Genomic DNA, 13,096 nt, shown 5'->3' with positions numbered 1-13,096 from the left:
GACACTCCCGGGGACGAATCCCGATCAGGTTTTTTATTTAATGTCTGTATGTGGGTCAGGCGCGCCAGACCATTCGGCCAAGTTCCTGCCCTACTTGAATGATTTTAATTTCAATATTTTTTGCGGCACACCTAATGACATCTGGTGGCACACCAGTGTGCCGCGGCGCATAGTTTGGGAACCACTGCTATAGCCTATAAGTCAGGGGTGTCAAAAGTGCGCGGGCCGCCTATAATGAAATGCCTATAATGAAAGGTGCTTATTAATTAGCTTACGTATACAATTAATTGTATTTATTGTTGCAAAAATATTGCAGTTGCATAGGCTACTGTTATTAATGTGGTGTGTTGGCTTACTATATGCGATCCTAAAAAATTTCAGTTGGGTTATAAAAAATAACCAGATTTTTTTGGTCTTAACTAAGCACTGAATAAATTTATTGCGCGACGCCCTCGGAAAATTTAATCGATGGTCAGACCTGGGCAATATTCGCCGATCCGTGGGTCAAATATAGCTGTTTAGAAGGTTCTGGTTCACCCGTTTAAACGGATTGCGCACAAAAGAATAAACACATTTTATGGTTCAAACCTGCAGTTATTTTTTACTTACTCTCGTGAAAAAATAACGCATGAGGTTCGAGGCTGTGATTCAATAATGAGTTAACTGTAGACTACTGTATTGGAACTCGTCTTATGACATAACAGAGCATTTGTTTGTGGCTTATTACGCAATATGCTGTACCCATAGATTATAATCTATACTTGCTGTACCCATGTATGCGGTGGCGGGCTGGCGCCACCACTTTGGGTTTGTAAAGCACGGTTGCGGCCACCGTGTATGTTTTGGTTATAGTTTGAAATATCGTCAATCTGAAGAATAGCGTTCTGTCGGTAACCACAAAAATAACCACAAAACGTGGCTTAAAACTCAACTTTCTTGGTTAGTTTCTTGTTTATGACGTCAAACACACTATTGTCTGCCATTGAATGTTTGGCTATTGTTTTGTACAATGCAAATGTGTTGTAATAAATGGTTATCTCAGGTGATATAAAGCAGCAACAACTTGACGAAAAATTTTTTAAACGTTGTTAAGCCAATGATAAACGTTACAGCACGTGTTGCAATTGCCAACTAAATATTATTTTAAAGATTTCTTCTTTTCTGATTTTGACGAACTTCGTATTCTATGGGAAGTTTGTTGGGCTTTGAGTTCTTGTGGTTGCACGCATTAGTTACATCACATGAAGTGACGTCATATTTTACGTCCGCCACCTTGCATTTTGTAAAACTCGGCGCCTATGGCTGTACCGTCTCCATTTGTCAAAACAATTTCTGTTCAAAGCTTGTTTGTGCAAAAGTATATTCAAGCCCCCATATTCATGCCCCTTTTTTGGTCCGGCACTTTAAGTGCTCGTAAAATCTACGTTTGTTGCTTGCAAAAAAAAGTTTTGTAAAACGACTTTTAAACATAAAAATGTACAGCTGTTTTGAATTAGCCTAATTATAAGGTATTAAATTTTAAACCAATTTAGAAAGAAAATGGCATATAAAACGGATGGCTTGTTTAGTTACCCTATTATTAAGTAGTCGCACGAATTACTTAACTTGTTCAACTAACACCTTGTTGCTAATTAGGTAAAGATGTTTGCTAACGTTGTTTATAGTTCGAATTTTGGCGTTTGAGTGTAATTATTGTTGTGATTATAAAACAGACTGACTCTCGTAAGTGACACTTGTTTTACTGTGCTCTGTCATGCCAAGTTGGCAAGTGAAAGCAATGAATTTTTATCTTACAGTGACACTCTTGACATCATGCTTAACAAGTAAGTTTTGGTTGTAATATAACGGCATGTATCATCGTAGTTTTGTTCATGCTTGCAAGATGCATTGTACCCAGGACATACATGACAGCGTTTAGTGTTGATTTATAAAAAGTTTTAATATGAGACAAATCAAACAATCTTTTCAATCTTTATCTTTTCATTCAATCTTTTCATTTGAACATAGCACGATAATTTTATTTCAAATCTTGGTTTGTTTCTTTTTTGAATTTGGATGTTATGCTCGGTTTTTATTTTAAGGTTGTATATCAATTGACGTGGTATGTCCTCAAATACAAGTGGGAGAAGATGATCTTCCAGGTAATTTTTTTTGTACATACCCTTCATTTTTTAATGTAATAATGCTTTTTTCTGCTTCAGGGTTTGATGTCATATCACAATTCAGCTTAGACAGGGATAATTTGGTTGGTGGTTTGCAAAAAGTAAATGGATCTTCCGAGTATCAAATTGCGTACAAGTTGTTAAAAGACGTTTCTATTCATGTGCCAACCAGGTGAAATAGGTATTTGTGGTAACATATTTGTAACGTTTTTTAACGATTCGGTATTTTTTTGCAGACAAGTGTATCCAATGGGTCTCCCCGCCGAATATTCCTTCGTAAGCACTTTTCGGATGATTGGAAATACACGCAAAAAGCAGTGGGATCTTTGGCTGGTTTGTAAAACATGACTTTTTCCGTCGACAAAGTTTCGAGCAAAACAATGATATTTAGGTTGATGATGGGCAAGGTTCGGAGGAAATAGGAATCAAACTTGACGGAGAAAATTTACTAGTGGAATTTCATGCTAAGGGTGTGGATGGATATATACAAAAAGCTTCGTTTACTGCGGTGGATGGCTTATTTGACAACGTAAGTGTCAATTCAGTGTGTTCATGCAACCCTAAAATAAGAAACTAATTTGATCTCTTTGATGTTAGGAATGGCACAAGCTGCTTATGTCTGTCGAAAACGACCACGTTTCTCTTTTTGTTGATTGTGTATGGGTTGATACACTTCCTTTTACCGCAAGAGCTCCGGTCCCAACAGAAGGTGAAACTCACGTGGGAAGGTTGAGTCAGTTTCAAAGAACGTCGGCCTCTGTACGTTGGTCTTTGCTTTTTTAGTGGAATTACAAATTTTTATTTTTCGATTTGCATACTAAACAGATTGAACTACAATGGATGTTGATTCATTGTGACCCAACGAGAGCACAAAGAGAATCTTGTGGTGAACTACCAGCTCGGGTAAACATTGCGGTTTTTTCCATTTGTCCTGATAAAGCAGCGGTTCTTAACCTTTTTTTGTCCACGCCTCCCTAAAGTGTTTGTCGGGCACTTCACGCCCCCCTGAAACAGGCAAAAAACGACAGTTTTTTCGAACACATGCAGCAATGGAACTACCAGAAGTTTGTTGTAAACCAGGGATCACCTTATTACGGCCCCGGGGCGTTAAAGATTGTGCAAACATTCATAATACATTTTAGTAATAATTTTACCTGGAACAAGATTACAAGGCATAGAATCATCTGAAAGCAGTTTGTTACGTCACAGACAAAAGCAAAGAATAGTAATTGTGTGCGAACAATTGCCTTTGTAGTTCTTTGTGGTAGAATAAACGTGCATTAGTTGGTATGTGACACTTTTAGTTGGTATGTGACAAATTGGTGACCCCTGTTTTAAACTGACAAACTAAAAACTTTGCCACGTATGTCATTACTCAAAATTTGTGTTGCGCCATAAGGTATTGCATCATCATATTCATTTCTTTTTGAAAACGTTTGTGCTCGCAAACAATACACCACACTTGCAAAATTAAAGTTAATTTAACTTTTGGCTCACGCCCCCTTGTAAATGTCTGGCGTGCCCCCCTGGTTAAGAACCACTGTGATAAAGTGAAATGGTAAAACAGTATTAAACACATTTTGATATCAAACTGCTTAGTTATTATTATTTTTTTTCATGCAAGAATGTTTAACTACAACAATCATGTTTGTTTTAAACCCAACGAAACTCACATAGATTTGTTTCACTTTTTTATAGTTTAACCAACCTAATATATCTTGTTGTAATGTTTGCGAATTGGCTATTTGAAACGTCCCGTCTGGTTCGCATTTTCAAACCACGAAATCGAGGTTCGACAAACTGATTTTCTGCAGCTTCAAGCGAAGCGCAACGAAAGAAACGTTGGTTGGTGTTTTGGATGAAGCGAGATTAACCTTTCTGCGCTTTGCGGCGCGACGGCACATTTTTTTTCTTTTTGTTACTCACTCCTGTCTGAAGTTTGAGAGAATTTCCATAGACCGAGAGGTTTCCGTTGTAGTCTATTTATGGTTGAAGAATTCGTGCGGCGAATTTTTTCTGTCTGGTGAAGAGGTGTTAGTGTTCGGGGATTGCAGTTTGTAGTGCGGTCGTCGCTACCGACTCTGTCCCCGCACATTTCAAATTGATATTAAATCGAACTAGAAAGTCACCCTTTGCGCTGCATTATGCGCGCCAAGGTTCGCATGCAAGTCTTCTTGGTAGTCTTGGTAGCAGCTCTTGTGCTGACGGACATAACTGCTGCAAAAAAGCGCAAGTCTAAAAATCGAAAGAGTAGAAACAATGCCAAATTGCTAAGAGACAAGCGTCAACGTGAACCTACACCATCCCCGGAGGTAAACGTTCATCTTTTGAAACTGGGCCTAACATTTGTTTTCATTTTTAGGTTGCAAAATCAGCTGGAACTCTGGTGAGAATGTTAACAAACGGCATTATTACGTATACTGAGTGAGCCAGTACATCTGTGGTTGATTTGCTGTTTTTATGATCGGCGCAGTTTTACGCCTTTTATGTCAAAAATAAATAGTCTTTCTCAGTCTGTAGGACCACCCAGAAACTTGGTTTCCGCATGCGTGTTAACTGCATGGCGTTTTAGCTCTACATGCTTGTGATACGCCTCCACATCAAGCAAATTCAACATGTTCGAGTGTTTCATTAATCTTTGTTTTATTTGCAGTGTCCAATTTGCCCTGCTGGTCCCCAAGGACCCCCGGTAAGTTTTTTCGTGTACTCTTTTTAAAAATCTGTGATTACAGAATTAGGAACTTGACCATAAGATTACAAACATATTTACAAATTAAACATCGTGCCGTTTATTATTTCCTATTTACTGTGTTACGTTTTTAGGGAGAAACTGGTGCACCAGGCGCAAAAGGTGATTTTGGTAATCCCGGTTTGGCTGGAATACCTGGAATAGATGGAATTGATGTAAGTGGCTGTACACATATTTGTTGTACTGTTTAACAACATTGTGGTCACAAATCGTAACAACATGGTTCTCAAAAAAAACTGAAATGTTCGGCAAAAACTTTATTAGGGTATTATGGCAAAACTTGATATTTTTGGGGTAGGCCTAAACTATTTTCTGATGGAGAAAATAGGAAATCATTTGCAGCTAAAGTCGTATGTTTTGTAGGGCGAAAGTGGACCTCCAGGTATACAAGGCCTCCCTGTAAGTAAACATTTGAATATGAACTGTGGTTTTTGAATTTTGCGTAATATTTTAATATATTGCAGGGAGCGAAAGGAGACCGAGGACCACGTGGAATAGATGTCAGTGCATTTTTTAAACATTAAATTGGGGAAAAACATTTTTATGCTATATTTGTATATTTCAGGGATTTTCAGGGGAACCTGGTGATGAGGTGGGTATCTAAGAAATTATATTTTAATCTTTTGTTGTTTATTTTGGAAACGCCTAACTAAAATATTTTACATTTAGGGTCGAACAGGACCACCAGGACCACCAGGGCCACCGGTGAGTAAAAAAAAACTTTTAGAATTAAAATGCAATGGCAGTATGACATTATCTTGTCACAGCAAAATGGAATAAAGAGTGTACACTGATTTATGGTGTAATTTTTAAACCCACTATACTTTACGTTAGTGGAAAAATACGATTGTTGATAGGCGTTTGCTTTAATAACTGCACAATAAAGGCCCTTTCAAAAGCGAATCAAAGTTTTTAGAATCTGCGCATATGGTTTTAGAATAAATTGGAGACTTAATTTTAATGAAAACTTTAAAAAAATATTGTTTATGTAAGGTAAACTAGCAAGTTATAGGTTATGAAATCGTAGAATAAATTTGCCTCGTTATAAAAGTAATACCAATTATGGAAAAAATTGAAGTACTAGTTAAATCCTTGGCTGGATATTACAGTTTTTATCGTCGGCTACGCATATTTTGTCACAGCACACGATTATGCTGTAAACAGACAGGTGAGTTTACAGCCTTAAAACAGGAAATGGCACGTTCCGAACGGCAGCACACCAGACGTATTATTGAACTAAGGCTGTTACTCTCTGCAGCTTCGGGCTATAACCAATTTTGGTTTTGTGAAATGCATTAGACTTAACACAATAACTAACTGCTGTTAATTTTAAACAGGGAGAAACCTCTTCTGGGATTTCCGTGAGTATCTCAGTTGCGGTTCTATGTCCAACTGAATAAAACAATGTTTTATTTTCTTGATTTAACAGGGCGGTAAGGGACAAAAAGGAGATCGGGTAAGTTTGTTTCCTAAAATGGAATGTTTATATGAAACCAATTTACAAGATAAGCCTTTTTCAGGGTGAACGCGGATTGCCTGGTCCACCAGGATATTCGGTAAGACAATTATGGTATTAGTTTCATGTACAAACACAGTGTTCTTAAATTGTTTGCATCAAATATGTTATTTACAGTTTTTCTAAATTTTTTAATAGTCTGATAGTTCAGTTATTCTGGGATCCGGCAGTGATGAATCTCCTAGTCTTCCGGGTTACGTAAGTCGAAACATGCCAAAATCGAAAGCCCTTTTACAGGCGACAAATAGGCAACAAATCAACATCGAAATTGTAGGCAATTTTTTGAGCTTTTTGCTTCATCTGGCACGGTAACAATCGGTCGCGTTTCCCTTTGCGTGCGAAGTTGCCGAGCGGAGCGTTTCGCTCCAATGAACCGACAGCGCATTGTTTCGTTTTAAAGTTTTTTAGCTCAGTGTTAATTTGTAGGAAACTGCCAACGTAGACACGAATTCGGGCTTTTCTGTAAGTTTTTTTTCAGTCATTCTTAAGTACACATACGAAGATTGATCGGATTGTTTTTGTGCATGGCGTGTGAATTTGCTTGCAACACAAACGTGTTTCGTTTGTAAAAAAAATCTTTGTTCATGCTTAATGACAAGGCACTCGATTTTGGTATGTTATTTGTTTTGATATCTTAATATTAAATCATATTACCTATTATATTTACCATGGGTAAATTGGTATTACCAAAGAGTAGTTGTGCATTCCACTTGGTGGCGCCTTATTTGTCGGCGATTGTAAAAAAAAGAAAAGATTTTGATTAAAGTTAACTAAATTCATTCGGCCTGGTTGCTATTGTTTCCAATAATACGACCCATTCGTTATTGCACGCCTCTTCTGATGATACTTGTACAGTAAAAGTTATTTATTCGAGAATCGGATATAAAACTTTCACCTACTTTGCACACTAACTTAAATTTGTGTAAGTTAAATCTTAAAATTATTTTTGGAAATTGTTTGGTCTAATGATTTGCCGAATTTTGTCCTTTCGTTTTCAAAGGTAGGACCACGGGGTCCACGCGGTCCTCCCGGCTTCAGCGGACCTAAGGTATTTAAGCTGCTTATTGTTTTAGATAGGGCACAATAAATAAGATAACATTCTTATTTATAGGGACACCGTGGATTGAAAGGAGATATGGGTCCGGATGGCAAACAAGGACCGAAGGTGCGTTTTCCGAACATGATTTTGACACCACAATCAACTATTGACATGTTTATATTTCAGGGCGACGTCGGGCCACCAGGAGAAGAAGGAACCCAAGGACCAGGAGGAGAAACAGTAAATTAAACTAAACTTGTTTTACTGTTTACTACCTTTAAACAATTTTTACACCATAGGGTCCACGCGGTGCTAGAGGTTATCCAGGGGAAGACGGTGATAAAGGTGATCAGGTATGGAAATGGATTATGTAAAGGTAAAAATTTAAATCTACAACCCGTTGATATTTTTAGGGTCCTTCAGGTGTTCCAGGCGAAATGGGAAGACCAGGACCGCCGGGAGAACAGGTAACATGATGTTTCAGGATCTTTTTCGCCCTAAACAGGCTGCTAGCGATTATTTACGCTATCTGGGTTTCTGCTTTAAGCCACAATCGTAATGGTTTACAACGTTATACCCATTATATATTAACATCCTTGTACCTTGTCACATGCCATAACAAAGTATGTATGTCATTTACATTGTTTTCACACAATTATTTAACCAATGTTTGTTTGGATTTTTTTTATTTGGGTCGCGAGATATAGGACTTTCTATGAGGGTTAGGGCACACTCAAACGTTACCAATATTGGCATTGGTTGGAACAATCGTTACAATAAACTCAACTCAACTTAATGCAAAAATAAATTGACTGAATAGCAATTTAATAAAACAACAGATTTGGTTTGAGTTTGTTAATATTAAACATCAAAAGGGTGAAGAGGGTATCGCAGGCCCCTCGGGGGAGAGAGGAGACAGAGGACCTGCTGGAGAACGTGGTTTACCAGGAAATCCGGGACCCCCAGGTGTTCCAGGAGAGTCTGTAAGTTAATACATATTTTAGATCAATGGATATTTTTGTTTCGTCTCCATACATTTACCGTCGAGATTGAGATTAATAAACAAACACTGTTGGAAGCCAAACCGCGTGTAAAAAAAGTAGTTAAATATATGCAGAAAAAAATGTAACTTGTAGATGTATCAACCAAACCCTAATTGTTTGGAGAACAAATTTCCTCAAAGGAAAAAGCACTTTTTAATATTTGGAGTTGCCGTTTTGTTAGTCACAATACCTAATACATTTTACAATTGGGATTTTAGGGTTTGCCGGGAATCAATGGAAATGATGGTCTGCCTGGAATTCCTGGCGAGAGAGTAAGTGTTAATTAAAATGCATCTTTCTTGGTTTTTCTCTGGTGATGCAAAAATATGCTGTTTATAAATAGTTGATGTGCACATGTATCAGGTTTATATGCCAACTGAGCAACGTATAACTGAGAATAGAAAACATATTTTTAACGTAACAGAACCAGACAATAAATTAACATGGAAGATGTGTATTTTTTCGCCTAACTGAATCTACTTGACCATGGAACTGAAGATGCTAGTTAGGCGAAATATATATTTTGTTACTTAGAAAATATTTTCCATTTTCAATTGTTTGTTGTCATAACCAGTGATAGTCAATGACCATGCTATCTGTTGGAAGGTCTGATATTGTTCAGTATAATTCACATAAACACTTAATTTAGCTACCTGAGCAAGGTTAGCTGAAGTTTATTCTGACTTTGCGAAAAACGCTAACAATTTGTATCTCGTTTAAGGGATCACCAGGACCGGTGGGGGAAAAGGGCGCTGAAGGAGAACAAGGAAGAAGTGTAAGTTGTAAATCGGTGGAGTCAAGCAATTTTTCCAGATAATTATTGTTGGGTTTTAGGGGGAAAAGGGGGATCGCGGAGAGCAAGGCAGAGATGGAATACCAGTACGTATTTCAACACATGTGATATTGTTTTCTTGGCACTTAAATGTATTTTTCTAAAACAGGGTGAGTCTGGACGTCCTGGCGAAGAAGGTCCACCTGGACTGAAAGGTTCACAGGTAAGGTTTGTTTAGAACTCTGAATTTCGTTATTTTAACTAGCAAGTCATGTTTATAGGGATCACCTGGCCAGCAAGGTGTTCAAGGCGTGCCTGGGGAACAAGGACGCCCGGTAAGTTTAGTTTACAATTAACAAGGTGTGTTTTTTGACAGTTTTGACTAAAAAGCGATGTGAAATGGCAATAATTAAAAACAACCTACAAATCATTGGTTTAATCAATAATTAACTTTAGGGCAACGCAGGACCGTCCGGTGAATCTGGGCCACCAGGACCACAGGGCAGTAAGGTAAAGCTATTCTGTACTTTTGCTGTGCAAATGAATAAATTTTGTTGTATGGTAAAGGGTGACGATGGAGAAGCCGGAATTCAGGGCCGAGTAGGCGAAAGGGGTTTGCCTGGACCGAAAGGACACAAGGTAACTTTTTTGCAAACATGTAGTGCATTTTACGCAATGACGAGTTGATATTGTTATATTTAGGGTGCATCGGGAACAACGGGAGAAAAAGGAGAGCCCGTAAGTGAATATTGTGCGTTGCGCTGTTTAACAACATTGTATGAAACCAATTTGTTGTTGTAGGGAGATAGTGGGCCAGAGGGACCACATGGACCACCGGGAGAAAAAGTAAGACAGAAGTCCTAGGCGTTTTTTTTGTAAATAATATTTAAAAATAATATGCCTTCCATTTTAGGGCGAAGGAGGAATTCCTGGAGAACGTGGATCGGTTAGTATCTGGTAAAACTATGTAAACATAATATGAGTAAAATCTATTGTTTGATGAACAGCCTGGTACACCTGGAGAACACGGACAACGAGGACCATCTGGTCCACCTGGTCCAGTTGGTTCCGAAGGACCGAGGGGCCCCGTGGGACCGAGGGGTCATCACGGCGAAAGAGGACCACGAGGCAGAATGGGATTGCAGGGACCACCGGTAGGAAATAGTCGTATCTGCACCATCTTTAACGTTGCTTATTTCTCACAATTTAACAAAATACTTTTTGATAAAGGGACAAATGCCGAGCGATCAAAAAATTCTGGAACTGGTTCGAAGAGTTTTGAGAGGTTTTACAACAAAATTTTTTTCGTAGAAAACGAATATTTTTAAAATCTGTAAATGCCGTTTCTTTCAGCTGAAGCCCGCTCACTGACCGTCAGGCCGCGCGGATTCGCAGCGCCAGGACCACCAGGTCAACCGGGTCAACCAGGAGAAGATGGGGAGCCCGGTTCTCCGGGTAAGATTATTTTGTTATTTTTGTACACCATGCAAGTAAAACTGAAATAAACATTTTTGTTTGACGTTTTAGGAGAACCAGGAATGAACGGAAATCCGGGATTGAGAGGAATGGAAGGACCAATGGGTGCCCCTGGACCAAGAGGACTGAAAGGTTTCAGTTTTGTGTTTTTTTAATGATGAAATTCACCAATATGAAACGTTTAAATTTTAGGAACAGGCGGTGATAAGGGTGACAGAGGAAAAACGGGAGTGGGTGTAGCTGGTCCTCCAGGATCTCCAGGACCTCGAGGTATAATTATGGGTCCCCTTCCCTGAAGGGGACACATATTGATTTTACTCGATTTTTTTTTTTCTGCCCAAAGTTTGTCCACCTCGTTTTGCCTTGAAATGTTTGATGGATTTGGATAAAATTTTCACAGATGGTAGATATAGTTATGTAGATGTGCCATTTGTTTTGTTTGACTCGATAGCCCCAGTGTTTACCCCACTAGCCCCCTAAAATGGGTAAATTTTGAACAATGTCCGAATTGGATGAAATTTGAAAAGTTTGTTCATTGTGCCATTTTAGGGCATCGTTTGTTGTGTTTTACCCTGTAGCCCCAATATTTACCCCACTAGACCCCTAAAATGGGTGATTTTTTAAACAATGTCCGATTTGGATGAAATTTGGACAGTTTGTTCATTGTGCTTTTTTAGGGCATCATTTGTTGTGTTTTACACTGTAGCCCCAATATTTACCCCAGTAGACCCCTAAAATGGGTGATTTTTTTAAACAATGTCCGATTCGGATGAAATTTGGACAGTTTGTTCATTGTGCTTTTTTAAGGCATCGTTTGTTGTGTTTTACACTGTAGCCCCAATATTTACCCCAATAGACCCCTAAAATGGGTGATTTTTTTAAACAATGTCCGATTCGGATGAAATTTGGACAGTTTCTTCATTATGCCATTTTAGGGCGTCGATTATTGTGTTTCACCATGTAACCCAATATTTACTGCTTAAGCCACCTATTTTTTAAAAAACGTCCGATTTGGATGAATTTTTGATAGTTTTATGAATTTGGCATTTGTAGCTGTCGAATATTGTGTTTCACCCTGCAGCCCTATTATTTACCCTACCAACCCCCCAAAATGTGTGAATTAATCAACAATACATTTTGACAGTTTGTATAATATGCCATTTTGAGATGTCAGTGTTTTATGCTATTTAGGCACACAAACTTATAACAATGTCTCAATTGCATGAGATTTAGACAGTTTGTACTTTACATAACTTTTTTTTTTAGGAACACTACCAATCACTGTGTTTGACTTTATAGCACCGTTTCTTATGCTTGTCTGTTTGCAACTTTGCGGTTTTGGGACCCATGAGTTTCTGCCTGCAGAAACAAATCAAGATTATAAAAAATGTTGGCTAATATAGGACCCAATATAAATAAATATAGAGAATATATTACAGTTTGCAGAATAGGTTGTAGTGTATATGCTATAGTAAAATGTGCTAAGCAACCCTTCTAGTTTTGATTTAAAAATCATCAAATGACGTTGTAGTACGTTAAGAGTGCAGTTTTTTTTAAGTAAGTAAACTTTAAAAGTTTGGTTTGTAAACACTTCTTCTGCAGGACTTGATGGGGCACCTGGTATCGGAAAAGACGGTAGAGACGGCGAACGGGGTGAACCAGGTTTTGCAGGTCCTCCAGGATATCCCGGGCCTCAGGGAGCGGTTGGCCCAGCAGGATATTGTGACCCATCAAACTGTGCACCAGTTATACGGCGCAGTGAACATAAAGGTGTAGCTTTCATTAGTTTGTGACGTTGGAATATGTTTAAAACAAACACCAACAAAATAAATACGCGCGCAGGTCCAAACAACAAAGGGCCAGATCGTGCGGATCGGGTGGAAGACGATGACGAAAATGAAGAAGAGGGTATTGGGCAGGGCAGCGTAAATCGAAGAAGACACAGTGGTCACCGCCAAGCACCGAGATTGAACAACATTGAGTTTTAGGAAACGAATTGACCTACCACGTATGTCGGTACAAGATATGCTGAACTAGTGAGCTGGTCGCGTTTTAATGACATGTGTTAGCAATAGTGTTTAGGTACATCATGCATTTTTTACTTGTTGTCGTCGTCGTCGTCACATTTTGTTTATCTGCTGTTTATCGTTTGATGTTTGTTGCGCTTTCTTGCTTATTTGAAATAAACCAAACGTGAAAAATAACATTTTGAAACTATCGTTAGAAAATTATTGATGCGGAAGCTAATTGTTAGATTAACACAGCAGCACATTTTTCCAAATCATTGTATGCCCCAAGAAAAAGTAATGTGACACTTTATTAACCTTACAAAAGGGTCT

General features: G+C 38.4%; 1 protein-coding gene across 3 annotated transcripts; it reads left to right on the top strand.

Moving 5' to 3' along the window:
- Positions 1-1,720: 1,720 nt before the first annotated feature.
- LOC145227912 (uncharacterized) lies at positions 1,721-12,961 on the top strand. 3 transcript variants are annotated; one of them, XM_080092868.1, is made up of 42 exons: positions 1,721-1,823; positions 2,082-2,141; positions 2,202-2,334; positions 2,399-2,495; positions 2,554-2,691; positions 2,760-2,921; positions 2,988-3,065; positions 4,525-4,548; positions 4,816-4,851; positions 4,986-5,066; positions 5,275-5,310; positions 5,376-5,411; positions 5,477-5,503; positions 5,581-5,616; positions 6,249-6,272; positions 6,341-6,367; positions 6,432-6,467; positions 6,566-6,625; positions 6,854-6,889; positions 7,428-7,475; positions 7,539-7,592; positions 7,653-7,706; positions 7,766-7,819; positions 7,880-7,933; positions 8,342-8,449; positions 8,728-8,781; positions 9,231-9,284; positions 9,344-9,388; positions 9,451-9,504; positions 9,563-9,616; positions 9,738-9,791; positions 9,849-9,920; positions 9,984-10,019; positions 10,083-10,127; positions 10,195-10,227; positions 10,289-10,435; positions 10,512-10,566; positions 10,635-10,736; positions 10,809-10,889; positions 10,950-11,027; positions 12,360-12,527; positions 12,600-12,961. In XM_080092868.1, the coding sequence occupies exons 1-42, from the start codon at positions 1,754-1,756 to the stop codon at positions 12,743-12,745; spliced, it is 2,847 nt and encodes a 948-aa protein (XP_079948994.1). In that variant the 5' UTR covers positions 1,721-1,753; the 3' UTR covers positions 12,746-12,961. The 3 variants fall into 3 exon arrangements, with proteins under 3 accessions (XP_079948994.1, XP_079948996.1, XP_079948995.1); XM_080092870.1 differs by lacking the exon at positions 6,566-6,625 and having other exon boundaries at positions 1,731-1,823; XM_080092869.1 differs by lacking the exon at positions 6,854-6,889 and having other exon boundaries at positions 1,731-1,823.
- The last annotated feature ends 135 nt before the right edge of the window (positions 12,962-13,096 follow it).

This window comes from Phallusia mammillata, chromosome 5 (genome assembly GCF_965637545.1).
Source record: "Phallusia mammillata chromosome 5, kaPhaMamm4.hap1.1, whole genome shotgun sequence".
Taxonomy (NCBI): domain Eukaryota; kingdom Metazoa; phylum Chordata; class Ascidiacea; order Phlebobranchia; family Ascidiidae; genus Phallusia; species Phallusia mammillata.
This window is presented reverse-complemented; position numbering and strand designations above follow the sequence as displayed.

Coding starts and splice junctions, on each gene's coding strand:
- LOC145227912 (XM_080092868.1), top strand. CDS start 1,754: ATGCCAAGTTGGCAAGTGAAAGCAATGAATTTTTATCTTACAGTGACA. Junction 1,824..2,081: donor CTTGACATCATGCTTAACAA/GTAAGTTTTGGT, acceptor TTTTATTTTAAG/GTTGTATATCAATTGACGTG. Junction 4,852..4,985: donor CTGGTCCCCAAGGACCCCCG/GTAAGTTTTTTC, acceptor TTACGTTTTTAG/GGAGAAACTGGTGCACCAGG.